Raw genomic sequence first — 15,351 nt, forward strand, 5'->3', positions numbered from 1 at the left:
AATCCTATAACACATTAGAGTTACTTTTAAATTAACATACAAACTGGGTTTTGTTTGTTTTAAAAAAGAAACTTCAAATTTACAAAACAGCTGCCAATTAGCCAAACCTTAATTTTGTAAATTTATTTAGGAAAAAAATTAACATGAGCAAATGAGAATATTTCAGTGTTACAACAGAATATGTGTGTCTAGCAATTGTCAAATAATTTGATTTTTAAATACAAAATAACCACACAAACACCTAATATACAGGTTTCATCTGAATACATATTTATTAGATAAATATTAGGTTGTCACATCATCTAACTACATACAGTTCTGCAAGACTAAAAATCACAATTATTTTTTCTGACCAGTTTAAAGTATGAAATGATTGCATTGTACTGTACATACAATGTACAAACAAAGACAATGGCCATTTTTGCATGTTACTTCAGATTGTACTTTTTTTTTAATTCTCCTCTGATCATGATATCAAAAATTGTACAAAGTATGAATTTGGTTACAATTTTTTTAAATCCCCTTATTTTCTTCATTATTTCTGTAGCACCCTAAAAATACACAGGTGATAGACTAGTACACTTAAGCTAATTATTACATGTAGGTAAAACAAAAACAAAACAAAACAAAAAATTCTTTCCACAAAGGGGCAGAGTATATTACAGAAGTGAAAGTGAAACAAATGCTGAGACTTCACAAACGCTAACAAACAGGATTCATTTTCCACATAAGATGGCGCTTCAAGCTTTTTTTTTCTTGCAAAATAAAAACAATGCACATTCCAAGGAAAATGAATGCGTTTCTGTTAACATGTCTCTATTCATCATTTACATATGTACAGATGTCCCTTGAGTCTCCACTGCAGACATCGGTGTGTATCTGTCAGTCCTATAATAACGTCTTGGCAGACTGTAGATCGTTGTGGGTTCTTTCCCAGATGAGCTTCCATAAGGAAACAATTTTTAAAAACCTAAAGCAGATTAAAACACTACTGGGAATTTGATATAATAATTAAGCTTTAAAGGAAAAATAACAGTGATTATCCTATTTGGTAGGTCTTTCCCTACATTTTAACATTATGGCAGTGAACAGATTAAAAATTATCCATATTTTCATTTAAAAGTTTTTCATACTGAATCTATTGTACAGTACCTGATGTCAGCTGATGAACAGTCTTGAAACTGTCTCAAATTTCTGACAGTTTGATGATGGCTAAAAATCCTAGTGTCACTTTTGCTTAGGAACCAAGTGTTTCTGTAGGCTTAAAATATCCATTTAATTCTCTGTTATTAATGTATGAAGTAGAAAACCACCCCAACCACATTGCCATTCTCTGTGGGATTTTCTGTTTATGTTTCCCAACAGGTACCTCTACATGATACAGTTAGATGACTACCAATTAGCAATAGATTGATTCTTAACATATCTGGTTTAAAAAGCGTAGACTCATTTTAACAGACAAATCATTTCAGGTGGCAAATTTAGCCAGCTGCTCGAGCAATAATAGGGTAGAGCAATTAAATAATCATTAACAGAATCAATTACAGAATCCGAGCAACCAATTCCAACTCAGAGTGAGAAGTGTTCTTTATTCCAAGATCTATGACTAAAACCCCCCAAATACCTAAAGGCAATACAAAGTCAGTTTATCATTATCTGTCCATGCAAATGACTTCAACATCTATATAAATGATGCAGCAAAAATACAGAGGGAAAACTACTACAGTAAAACTGGCTACAAAACACATTGGTAACTGAAGGATGGTCTTTCCTACTAATTGCGTGAGAGTGGCACTACACCACAACCACGTCACCATGTATTATACCAAGATATCTTTAACATTCTGCAGAGATCCTCTACAGCTGGTCAAGTCTAGAGAAGAAAAAGAGAGTTCTAAGCAGAATAAAACATACTGTAATGTTTCCCTGCCCCACCCACCAACACCTTATGTGTTAGACAGCTCCAGTCTCAAAGGCTGGAGGAACAGAAGAGTGATGTACATATTGTATCTTATATACTTGCTGCTTGCTTTAATGCATGTTTGCTTGTTTTCAGGGCTGGCTTTAGGGGTTCTGCTGATGTAGGCAAAAGTCTGCCACTAACCAGCCCATAATCACCCACACAGTCAATGAAGATTATTATTATTCAGTTTGCATGACAGAGCTGGAACCTGATTGCCCAGGTACTGCCTGATGTATCAGTTCATTTGAGAAATGGATATGAAAGTTGGACTAATTTATCAAAGAAAACAATGCTCCCTCAGTCTGTTAAAGAACCCTACCATTTTTTTTTTTTAGGACCCATTTTTTTTTCCAGACAAGGTATTTAAAAACACCAGCAAAAGGATAACCAGATGATGAAAATGTTGAATATTATCAAAGACGATGCTAAAATATTCACAAAGATATTTACAATAACAATTCTTAAAATAACTGATTTTGCATAATGAACAGCGTCTTTTAAAAAAACGTAAAACAGGAAAAATATAAGCGTGGGAACACCTCTACATAAAATGTTTGACAAATTCAATACGCCTATTGGAAAATAAAAGAACTAAACCGCCATTTCCTTTAATATCTACAGCAAGGTGCTGCGGACTAGCATATATATATATCACAATGCATGTACAGCAGTAGTGGGAAATGTTAACAAAAATATGCAAAGAATTTACACATATTGACTTTGGTGAGGAAAGCAAATCCAGAACTGTAAGCATGTGTCATGCCATTTACAGCATTGCAAACTAAAAGGGAAATGGGGGAGGAGGGATTACATATTCAAACAGACAAAAAAAAAATCCTAACAAAATTCCATCTGGCACTTAAGTTTAAAACATATTGTTCAGAACAACTAAGGGACTATTTGACGGGATGTGGGATAGGGTGGTGGTGGTTAAATTTGCTTTTGTAATAAAGAAAGCAATAACTGTACAGTGGGCAAAAGCGGAAATGTCGCACCACCAGGGCAAAGTTGGCACACATGCACTTTTTACACAGCTACTGTACATAATTTATGAGAGCGCGAGAGCGAGGGCACAAAAATGGGCACCAAAGCAATAGGAAGCTCATGCAGGAGAAGCAACCACACGAGAAGCACAGATTACAAGGGCAAGACAGTGATTGTGGCAGAGGGTCTGTTGAGGGCAGTAGTAACCTACCAACAATTACTTATTCTCCCCATGCCCATCCTTCTTGAAAAATAAAACATCCTGGGCTGCTAAAGAGTTAAAAAAACAGGGCGGAAAAAGGCTTAATTACGTGTAACAGTCTTGTAAACAAAACACAAAGCGAAACAAAAGAGAAGCTCTAAGGTGTCTGTCCAATTTCAATGCTCCTTTCAAGCTCTTAAAAAACAAAAAATGCGAAGAGCGATGTTACTCTCCCCATCCAGCAGTGAGCTCTTCCCTGCCTTCAGCCAGCTGGTCCTGCTAGGTATTGTGCACTACAGAGGATCTAATGACACAGAGACTGAACACACTGAAGGCTCCGGGAGATAGAAAACTTTTTACACTCTCTCCCCGCTCTTTTTCTGCTTTGTATGGATATATGGGATAAAAATAATCATGTCAACAATTGGATAACGACACAGTCACAAATGGTAGTGATTTGAAACCAACCCCCCCACACCAAAAACCCCAAACCAAATTTAAAGGTTTTTTTCTGAGTCTGTGTGTCTGAGCAGAGAGATCCCTTGCAAACAGGTGTTGCAGATTCCTACGCTTTATAAACACAAACACACACTGTCTGCCGCCTGGAGATTCTCAGGGCTCCTCTACTGAAGACAGACATTTGTTATGCAGATGTCTCCCTTTGATGCATTTCTTCTCGACTTTTGATTTTTATTGTATTATTTGTGCTTTTTGGTGATTTAGATGTTTGTTTGTTTTCCTTTATGTGTGTGGCCAATACAATTTGTCCAACAAATCTGCAGTTGAGGCGGGAAGGAGGGAAAGCCGGGGAAGGGTTTCAAAAAAATGGAAGAACACTCGTTGGAAGGACATTCTGAGACCGGTCAATTAGGACAGTTCCATTCTTTTGCCTTTTGTTTCCTTGCCAAGATTGGTTCTTGCCAGTACACTTCACACTATGTGTATCACAGAACTCTCTCACTATAGGATTAACAATGAATGGGGTTTCCATTAGCTGCACTATTGTCTATGCTTCGTTGTGACAGGTAGCAGCAGTCTACGAGATCATTGCATTTCTTTCTATTTTCCCCCTGGCCTTGCTTTTCACAGTCAGTGACGCTGACAAAACCAGTTCTGAGATGAAGAAAGCAGGGAGTGCACCATTCGATCGAGTCTGAGTTTGTTGGTTTTTCTGTGGAAAGGGAGTGTGAAGATTCCTCTTTGTGCAGCTACCCATGTGTGGACAAGTGAGGGAGTGGGGAAAATATATAGAGTTTCAGTTGTTCTCAAAGAGAGAGAGAAGGTCATCATTGCTATTGCTTGGCAGGTCGGGAGGATCCAGGTATGAAAGCAGCTCATCTGGATTTGTGAGTTCTGGAAGCAGCTACAAAAACATAAAGTTAAAAGGAAAATTAAAGGTAATGGAAACAGATTGGCAGAACGAGGGATTAAAAACTGCACATACCTGGAAACTGACTGTAATGTATCTACATCAGAACAAAGCATAAACAAGACAAAGCATAAACAAGACAAATTAAGATGGTGTAATATCAAGATTTTTTGGCCACTTCATAAGAGTATAAGGCTAGAAGGAACCACTGTGATCATTTAGTCTGAACTCTTGACTGGGAAAGTCTATATAACCCACTTTTGGCATGAGAATTTCAGTCATCCCAGTATTGTGGCAATTACAGTCTCAAGGCCAACATCCTTAACGTGAATTCCTTTTGTGTAGGGAGTTTATTCTATGGGTTACAATTTATTCCCTGGCTGATGTATTTGCAAAGATTTTTCTTGCCCATGTATATGACTTCCTCATAGGGAGCACTCATAAAAGTTCTACGCAAATACATACTCTAAATATGCACCAAGTTTGATCAACAATTATCTCTCAGCTTTAAGTAGGCAAAGGAGGATTATGCATATCTGCATGGAAAGATGAATTGGCAGCAGTATCTTATGGATGACCCAAGCTGGGTTAATGACTCAGAGGCACTATAACCCTGTCTGACAGCAGAGTGCACTCACTATTCACTACAGCTTTTGAAGAGTAACTGCAGAAATATTCTGAGATATATTCCCACTGACATAATGCTTCAAACAGGTAAAATTTCTTCTTCAAAATTCCATTCAGATCCCTTTTTGGTCTGATATATACACAGGAATTGTAACGATTCAGTTTCACAACCAATGATATTTTACAGTTTATTCTGCTCCTAACAGTTTCTTGGTAAAAAGCAAAAATGACAAATTTTAACTACGGCAGTGAAAAGGACTTTTTACATTCAAAATTCTTTTAGTGCCAAGATAAAAAATATGGATTACTTCAACAAATGAAATAGCAGCTCAGATGCACCCTTGTAGTTGCTATGTGTTTATCCAATGCTGCAAAACTAAAAGCTAGACTTTAATATATTACACTTTATATATTAATATTACACTAATATATTTTTAGTATTCTTATGCAAATACAGTTTTCATTCCCTAACTTTAAACAGGTAAATTTATCTTGCAATATTTTAAAAATGAAATGTAAACATAATCTCTAAGTTTTATGAGAAACACAAAGATTGTACTTTTTGTATTTGCTTTTTAAAAGTATGATTCTGATGATTTAAAAAGTTGCATCTCCCAGAGGAAATAACTGTTATTGTTTTTAACAATATCTACCTTCTCTTCAGGAACATGCATTAAATGTAAAAAAAGCAATGTCACCACAAAGACTACTGGGCAATGAATGACATGCAGCCCTTCCATACGTGAGTATAATTTGTATTACAGTTCTGTATAGAGGGCCCTGTTCAGAACTGCGGCCTCGCCATGCAAAGCACTGTACAGAGTATAAGGCAGCCCCTACTCTCAAGACCTTACAGTTAATTAATGATAAAGAATTAACGTAATGTTATTGAGGCTCACTGTATGCATTTTTTGGAAGGATGGATTTAAACAAACAATCTCTCTCTCCACTATCCTGCAAGCCATACTTTTCCAAGTTTGGGGGGTGCATTTAAAATAAAGAGGCACTTGTAAAAGATCAGGGAGTCGTTAGTATGTGGCTGAAACCAAGCAGTTATACCTGTGTGGCCCTCCGTGAATTATTGTGTAAACATAATTTGTTTAGTTATTTGTGCCAGTTATTAGGTATCTTGGCACATTGTCTGAGCTTGTAAAAAGACGACTTCTGAAAACTAGAGTGTCTTGAATTGCTGTATAAACACAAGAACAGATCTACATCTATATCTGGATAATGTGGATCTTTGTACAAAAGAGAAATTCTCATGTTATGGGAATCATCATACTGAGCTACACCGAAGGCACCCAACAATGAGTACACCATGCTAGATTACTAGCCACTGCACATTTTGAAGTTATCTTTTAGTTCACTGATAACACTGCATGGCATTTTTATCCAATCATTACTTCATAACATGTTCACTGAAGACTAAAGTCATCACCTAATGAATTTCTAGCTATGTTTCAAAGAACTTCCACTGAACATTCTGTGGTATTGGTCTCATTACCTAGATAATTATCCAGATTTCTATACTATGATTATCCCCAAAGAATGAGAGCCTCAACCAAAAGAGCATTTTCTATGTTACCTAAACATTTGTATGAGAAGGAGCCTAGCTGTTTATGCGACCCATTAACACTATTTGAATGTGGTCTTTAATGGCTTTGTTCAGCAGCTGCCCCACGAAGTGCATCCCCCAATGGCTTCAGTGCGCTTGCTATGAATGGCAGCAAAATCTGGCTCACAGTAAGTCCATGTCTATACTAGCAGTTATGTGGGCAAAACTTTTGTCGCTCAGGGGGTGAAAAAACACCCCCCAGAGTAACATACATTTTTTTCAGCATTTAAGTGTTCGTGTGTACAGCACTATGTCAGCAGGAGATGCACTCCCAGTGACATAGCTACCGCCACTTGTTGAGCTGGTTTTATTATGTCAGTGACAGAGTTCCCTTGCGCCGGCAGAATGTGCCTTCAGGAGCGCTCTTACAGGAGCACCCATATCAGTACAGCTGTGCCGCTGTAAACTTGTAAGTGTAGACATGGCCTTAGAGCCTTACCTGCCTAAAACTTTCATAGTTATTGAAGGAGGAACGACCATAATGACTTGGGTCATCCTGTTTCCCCTACTTCCACCCTTCCTCCTTTTGTATGGCTATTTAAAGACACGGTGCTGTTCTGTGACAGAGAACATTTAAAAGCATGAGCAATAAATACATGTGCAAGACAGCTGCACAAGAGTAAGCACTTCTTTGGAAGTTATAATCACACCATGTATTGAGTTCACAACAGAGGAGGAAAATATGAGGACAGGAGCAAGGTATTTAAAACCAAACCAAACCAAACCCTAGCATTAAGAAACGTATGTCTGAAGAAGTGTTTGGCTGACCAAAAGGATTCCTGGAGACAGATAAACTAACTCCTTAACCTTGTTTGAAAGAGAGGATTACAGTTTGCCTTAAAACAGGATACAGAAGTAACTCAGGATTCAATCATGAGCTGCCTTAAGCAGCCAAACAGGGAAGTAAAGGGACAAAAGGCTTTCTCTTAGCTTGCTCCCCTACACTGGAACCCTCAGGGCTGGGCAGTGCATGGTGAGGAAGAGCAGCCATTGCAGAGCTGCTACTGCACAGGTGGGTGTGGGTGGAGACAAGCTTCCACCCAGACACCAGTTAGCATTGAAAGGGATGGTAAATGATGCCAGGCTGGAGCAGATTACTATGTCCTAGGAGCAAGGGGGGAAGTGGGCTCTGAATTGTGACTTTCTCAGTACAATTCAGTCCATGCACTTGGGGCAGGGCAACTGTGCTCTGCCCCTTACTTAGGGCCTGTGGTAACTTCAGGATCTAGCCCTTAATATGCAGGCTCACCAGTCCAAAGAAGAAAAACAAACCAGATGCTTAAACGATCTATTGTCTTGAGAAAAGCTTGGCCCCATGGAAACACCGTCACTAGAAAGAAGATATGGCTTGCGTGTCATGATGCTGCTTACAACAGAAAGGTTTTCTCAGCAGGCTAAGAGTGCCTATCATCTCAGCTTCAGTGATTACGTTCATGTAACAATGCATGAAACGATGACATGAGCTGTGAAAGCTGTTTCCCCTTCCCTCTCCCTGCCCTCCCTCCGCCATCTCTCAGAAATGTAAAGCACATTCCAAGGCAGGCAGATGATAGTATGACACAAACTTACATCCAGTGAGGGCTCCGGCATGTCAGATGCTCCCTGTCCACCAGCCTGACCTTCTAAGGCTGAGGAGGGGTTAAAAGTCAGGTCACTGTGTGGATGGTTGCTAGAAGCGGCCTGTGGCGGCTGCCGGGACTGCTGGGTAGGAGGACCACTGTGATGTAATGGCTGCCCTGACTGGCTGCTGGGGTGAGGTACGTGCAAACCTTGCTGCATGGAACTATGGGACTGATCAGTGCTGCCAGGATGAGGGATCTGCGAAGGAGGAAAAAAGCAGGAAAAGAAAGTGAGGCCACAAGGTACAGTGTTCAAGGTGTTTGAAGAAAATGAAATTCCTCAACTGAATGTTAAAAAACAAAACAATAAAAAAAAGCTATCAGAAAAGAGAATCCCATGTCCCAATATCAGAGGAAATGTTTGTCTCTTTAAAGGTTTTCCGCAAAGGGGGGAGGGCACTGAATTTGTGCTGTTTATTTGCTTCTTCATGATGGGTAAACAAAGCCTTAAATGTGAGAAAAGAGCAGGGTAGGAAAGTTCTGCTTATTTCTTTGCATTAATAATCCAGATATAGTTGACCCTGTTTTTACTGGAAGGGTCTATAGATGACTGGAGAAATAGTAGGAGGGTGACATCAAAAAAGCTAGGCAAGGGAAACCTGCTTAACTCAGAAGACAAGTGATCATTATTCCGACTATTTTGGTTAAGAAGGCAATGTTAACAACACTCTACTCCATTCTGGTTATTACTTAATTAAAAACACCTGGCAGAAAACCTCTCTTTGTCAGGGACCTCTGTCCTTCAGTTAAAGGCTGAGAAAGTTCCCAGTCCACCTCTGAGTCACCCAAGAACTCCTCTTTCAAAATCCAAGAAGGTGAGGACTTGCCAGTCCTAACATTTCTATGTGCAAAAAAATTCCAAACCTCCAAATTAAACAAATATTCAAAACTCTGTTATTGTGGTGGTGGGGAATGGTCTTCTGTTCTTCTATTCACATCATAAAGAAGCAATCAAAGGGCACAAGCCCTATTTCCCCCCTTCCTTTCCATGCTATATTTAATGTTGGAGTGTTCCTGGGACTTTGACCTTGGTGCAATGAGAAAAAAAGTGCATGAATGTTCATGGAACCAATGTGTTCACGTTAATTGGGTAGATGGATAAGCAAATGTGAACTTTTTTGAGGAATGCTACATATTGTCACAAAGTAGAGCTGAAATAAAAGAGCAAATGCAAACAACAGCATGAAAACAATCCAACACAAACCAACAAAAGCCAGCAAAATTCTGTCAGAATTGACCCTTTCGCTTCAAAGGGAACTGTCAGGTTATTTAGCTGGAACATTTTAATTTTGGAAAGCAAAAGGGAGCTTTATTATAAAAAGCCTATGTTAATAGAAATATTTTACAACAGTCAACAACATAACTGAAACCGGTCATTTTTATTCAAATATTTGTCTACAATTCTGTATTTTAATTTCCAGTGAGCCTGACTGTCATTTACACAGAGGTCCCTTTACAATACTCTGGCTATGTAAATGGTGCTGAAAGTGGATGTAACTGTAATTTAGGTCTCTTTATATTGCCAGAATAGTGCAAAGGAGCCTTAAGCCTTGTCAACACAAAATTAATTATACTGGTATCGTTCAAGGGGTGTAACCCACTCTAGTGTGGGCTTTTGTTATGCCAGTAGTTATTCTCATACAGGAAGGGGAATAAGCTCTATACTAGTTATAAAGCATCTTTATGCCAGTATAACTGTGTCCACAGTAAGGATGCTATTGGTATAACTAGATCAGAAAAAAAAAATTCACATCCCTCACTGATGTAGTGATACCAATACAGGCCTTACTGTAAATGAGTGTCAAAGCTAATAACGTTATGAAATGCAAGAGAAGTCGGGAAAAGTAAGCTAGAATTTTTAAAAATATATTTATTTTTAATAATTCATAGTAGTGTTGCTAAAATAGGAAAGAAGATTTTTAAAAAAAATATGACGACCTTGGACTCCTGTTTAATTTATGTCATTTAAACTCAAAAGGCACAACAGTATGCACATGCTGGAATAATTGCTAGATATTTATAAAACCAATTATTTAAACCAAGAGTCATTCTTATGTTCTCAGATAGACACACTTCAAAGCAAAGAAATATTTTAGGCAATGTGTGAACACCGCTGTTGACAAATGATATTTCTGGCTAGTCCAATAAATATTTTGGTGCTTGAGCTATTTGCTGGATGGACAATGATTGTTCATAACAATATCGCAGGAGAGGGAATCCAAAAAAGCTGCATTATAGACCAAGGTCTAACTCTACATTTGAATGTTGTTTACAAGAGGAACTTGTGTCTCAGAAAGACATTGGGGCTTTAAATCCACCTTATTTAGTGTATTATTTACTCAAGTGTATTATTTACCATAAAACCCCATAAAATCTACCAGTGAAAAAAAGCTCATGAGGATGCAAAAGCAGGATGCAGCATTTTTAAACATCACTCAGACATCTTTAATTTCTTCATGACCCTATCCTTGTATCTTAAAGACACTAATCCACATTATAAAAATGCTGGATGCACAATCTAACAAAACTGCTTTTGTTTTACAGCATGGCGTGCACACCAAAGACTTCTAAGACCACAAACTTTTCTGGGTTTTTGTACTCCTATAATTTAAGATGGAGATATACACAATCTATCCAATAGCAGTTTATACCAGAAATAGGGATTCAAACCTCTTCTCCAATTTAATGTCACAAAACAGCACTGACCACATTTATAAGACTAACACTAAGTTCCAGGAATCTTGGTGTGAAATATACCTGCTTAGCTATTTTGAAAATGTTAGCCAAAACCTAATATTCCTTTGACCTCAACAGAAAATTGATGGTGGGAAAACAACTAAGATGTAAATTCAGCAGCCCATCTTTGGATCTCACCTCAGAGAGCCAGAGTGCCGCTGAATGTACATTATTAATCTGGGAACCACATTCATATGGAATTCTCCTCCTCCTCTGCTTTTCAGAGCAATAGGCTTGAAATTAGTCTGAAATCACCTTCTCCTTAAAACTTATTTGCAACCTCTGAAATGTTATGAAAATATATAAATATGAAGGAATTGCACCTACTATGTTGCAGTCTTATCTTACATCTGAATAGAGCCTTTCCCACCATGGAATACCAAAACACTTTATAATCTGGGGGTTTATTTCTCCCCTCGTAGCCACATGCTGGATTGGGGATTGATTTTCTCTTCTTGCTACGTAGGTGGAACACCACTGTTGATAATGATATTTCTGATGATCGAATTCACTGTTACCAGAACCTGTCTGTATCTCAACACACTGTCTCTCCATTTCCTGGAGCGATCTACATGGTGTGTGAAGAAGGATCAAATTTCACTAGCTTCCCCTCTATGCAGGCTACTCTATACAGTCCATTAAGGGATTACTTGCATCTTCCTCTCAAGTATCCGGCATTCATTGGTCAATGTTAGTTAGATACAGGACACTGGGCTAGATGGCCATTGGTATGGCAATTTTATATTTCTATATTCTCAGTGAATAGCAGAATAATAAACAAGCTATCTGTACAGAGCTCAAGGTAAACAGCGTACAAAAACTACTCAGTGACCATTTTTTATGTTAATACATCTCTTATCATGCAGTGTGTTACTTAGTTATTTTAATGTATTGATGTCCAGTTCTGTCTGAGTCTGTGCAATGGAATGCAGTTACTGAAAAGCTGTGGGTTTAAAGTAATCTTTCCTGAATGCTTGCTATAGTCAAGCCAAGATTTATAATTTTAAGGGAGGGAAGAGAATGAGACAAAGGGATAAAAATGGATACTTTATACTACTCAAATAGCTAAATTAGAATCCTAACATAACCTCTTCTACGGGAAATATCTGAAGATTTAGGGAAAGATTCTCTAATCTAAGCTGATTTCCTTGTGCTATTCAGGCAGCACAAGGGAGATGGAAACTGGCCATTACTTGTCAGCTGAGAATCCCCCTCATGTGCAGGAAGGAACTATCAGCTGACATAAACCGCATGGAGCCAACTTTAATTCCATCTCCACTCCACTAGCATAGAGTGCATGTCATGGTGGGGAGGAAGTGAAACAAAGCAAAGTTCTGTTCAATCAGTTACCAACTAGTATGAGTAACTAGCTCGCAAACTGATCACAGAATCAAGAAGCGTAAATAGCTCCATAATTGCCCCTTCAGTCTCCTTCACCAAGTGAAGCCCAGAGAGTGGAGAGAATTTTGCCCTTCATATTTTCTCTTAGCTTACCGAAGGCCACACAGCTCCTCAAGCTCTGCATTCTAATATCAAGCTACTTGCCTTTTGAATCTTCTGCCACTTGTCACGTGAAATGTCACTGGCCAACCAGAGAAGCAGTGACATTGCTTAACTCTGATGACGTCAATCTGCACTGGCTGGCTTAGGACTCTTGTCTGAAGTGTTTCATAGCGGAGGCAAAGCAGAAGTCCCTGCAGCCTTTATATTAAGGGATAGTTGCTTTGCATGGATAGTTCTTGCTGATAGCAAATCCTCACTATATTATATTTTAGGGCTATTTCAGTTGGCTCTGATACAGATAGTCTGGATGGTTCAACAAGCTGATTTCCCAAGGCTTGTACATATACCTTGCATTATTGCTTATTAACCTACAATTCACAAAGTTGCTATGGTTTCTGGACTTTTCCTCTGCCTCCAGCCTTCTTTCACTGGGGCACTTGGACCTGTTCTAAGTTCCCTTTTCTCTGCTCCCTTTATTACCATATTCCTAATTCCCCACCACTCTCTTTCAGGAAAACCTGCTGCCATCTAGAAGAGACCTGTCCTAAGCTGCTGCCACATGTCCATGTTATACACTGTAAATGTGCTTCACAATACTCACTAAAAACGCGGCACATCTGACATGTCACGTTTTGCATTCTTCCTTTGCACGTAACACACTGTCAGATGATATACAGCCCCTACCCTGTTACTTAAACAAAGGGGGATATATGTACACACAATTAAATTGTACTGCTCTAATTAAATCAGATGATTAGCCAAGCCTAGGTGTTACTGTTAGGTTTTGTACTGCTGCTGTTGCTGCAGTGCTGTATTTTCTGGATATAAAGTTCCACACATGAAATAAGTCACAATCCAGTGTTCTGAAATGAACAAACTCTGTTCCTAACCTGCAGTCCTGTGTCTCCATCTGAGATCTGAACATCCTGTTTTTCTCTCTCAACAACTGATGTCCTTTCAGAGCAGAGTTGGCATCTATCCTTGAAATCCACAGGTCTACCTCTCCACATCCAAGGTACTCTCCTATGTCCTGCCAGACCAATTTTCAGGCTGTTTACCTCCCTCCCCTCAGTTTACCTTGGGAAGGATATAATGTCACAATACTGTGATGCAAAATTCTCTCTCAAAGGACAAAGGCAGACAAGATAGCACCCATGCGTTGAAGCTAGTCAGTGCCACGCTTTAACAGGCTCTCTGTTGAGGATGAGTATTTACAGACCCTGCTGCCTAGGGAATGAAACACTGGGAATGAAATCTATGTTTGCCATGTGCTAGCACAAACCACTGTGACTAACATACTGGACCAGGCTGCCTCTTTCAGATAGACAAGCTAAAGAGACAACTCAAAAAGCTCAGAACTGCTGCTTCACAGGCCCCAACCCAGACTCCAAACGTGGCACTTCTGACTCTATTACCAGGACATATCTTTTTTAAGAACTGACAAGGGGAAATTCACTAAGAGCTATGAACAGCTCACAGTCTGATACAGATTCCTCTAGTGCTGCAAGACCCCCACCCTGCATAAGGAAAAACAGAAAGACCTGGTGTAAGGTTACTTACTGATTCTTGCATCGGGTGACTGAGGGGTTTGTCAAGAGCTGCCATACTGCTCGGCATGTCTGGAGGGTGAGACAGCTGTGGCCCATGCATGAAGTCATTCATAGAAGTTCCACCAGGATTCCCATGAGGGAAATCAAAATTGCCATGACCTTGGTAACTGTTGCCTAAAAAGAGTCAAAAAAGAGTTACCGTGAAAGAGACTCTTAGCTTTCTCTCACTGCTCCCTCAACAGTGCAATTCACACTGCATGGCACTGCAATGCAGTGATTTGGACTCTTACTATGGAATTTTGTTCGGTGTACTAGAGCAAAGTAGAGGAAGAGAAACAAATACCAAAACAGTCTCTTATATGTCGTCTTCCACAGAAAGGTAACCATTCACCGATGGACACCACATAGTTCCTATTCTATGAATAAGGGGAAACTGGAGCAGCTCAAATACATTCATGTAGTAACTTGGCAAATACTGGTATTTTAAAAGGCAACCACTTCAACTTAGCACATTCATTTAAGAAAGGAGAAAAACAATACGCAGTAGTGAAGACATAAAATCCTGGAGGATATTCCACTTCTGGGGACATGGGTTCAAATCTGACTGATGTCCTACATCCAAAAGTGTGTGGTGGTCTTTGTTCCTAAAGATTATCATCTAACTAGGATTACACGCTTGTTGCAGTTCATCAGGAGGCTTATTGGCAGAACTGCGTAAGGAAGTTACTGCAATGCGTGCTCACAGCTGGCATCTATTTTACTGCCCCCTCTTTAGAGTAAACATATAGCTTCCTTTAAGATTAATACAGAAGAGGCCTCAATGTTTTGGTTCAAGCCTGTGCTATCATGTTCCTTGTTTTCACAAAACCTAATAAAATTCACTCAGTGATTTGGAAAATGGAACATTAATGATCTACTTTTTAAGGCATTTATGCTTTTAATTTGCAGTGTTACAATCTGACTGCAGCCAACATTTTAAAACACCAAGTGCACATTCTGAATGGAAGATTAATGAATTTCCAAAACTAAACTGAGATTGGTTTGAGTCTGAGTTCCTTGAAGCACAAAAGTTCCAGGGGTTTTCAAAATAAATGTTTTGGTTTTATCCCTCACTCACCTAGTTTTAAATGAAGTTAGAGCTGGTGTGGGATGGGGAATTGCCATATCTAGAGAATAAAATCCT

General features: G+C 39.0%; 1 protein-coding gene across 18 annotated transcripts in view; it reads right to left on the minus strand.

Moving 5' to 3' along the window:
* Window positions 1-249: 249 nt before the first annotated feature.
* ZMIZ1 (zinc finger MIZ-type containing 1) overlaps window positions 250-15,351 on the minus strand; it is a 508,413-nt gene continuing 493,311 nt past the window's right edge. For 16 of the 18 annotated variants that reach the window (XM_030569249.1, XM_030569248.1, XM_030569253.1 and 13 more), the window contains 3 exons: window positions 14,179-14,342; window positions 8,330-8,578; window positions 250-4,512 (listed from right to left, as the gene is read on the minus strand). In XM_030569249.1, the coding sequence (XP_030425109.1) occupies window positions 4,405-4,512; window positions 8,330-8,578; window positions 14,179-14,342 (521 nt within the window). In that variant the 3' untranslated portion in view covers window positions 250-4,404. The remainder of the gene's footprint in view (window positions 4,513-8,329; window positions 8,579-14,178; window positions 14,343-15,351) is intronic. The other 2 variants (XM_030569259.1, XM_030569261.1) reach the window with 1 other exon arrangement.

The sequence above is a fragment of the Gopherus evgoodei genome, chromosome 7, assembly GCF_007399415.2.
Source record: "Gopherus evgoodei ecotype Sinaloan lineage chromosome 7, rGopEvg1_v1.p, whole genome shotgun sequence".
In the NCBI taxonomy this organism is placed as follows: Eukaryota; Metazoa; Chordata; order Testudines; family Testudinidae; genus Gopherus; species Gopherus evgoodei.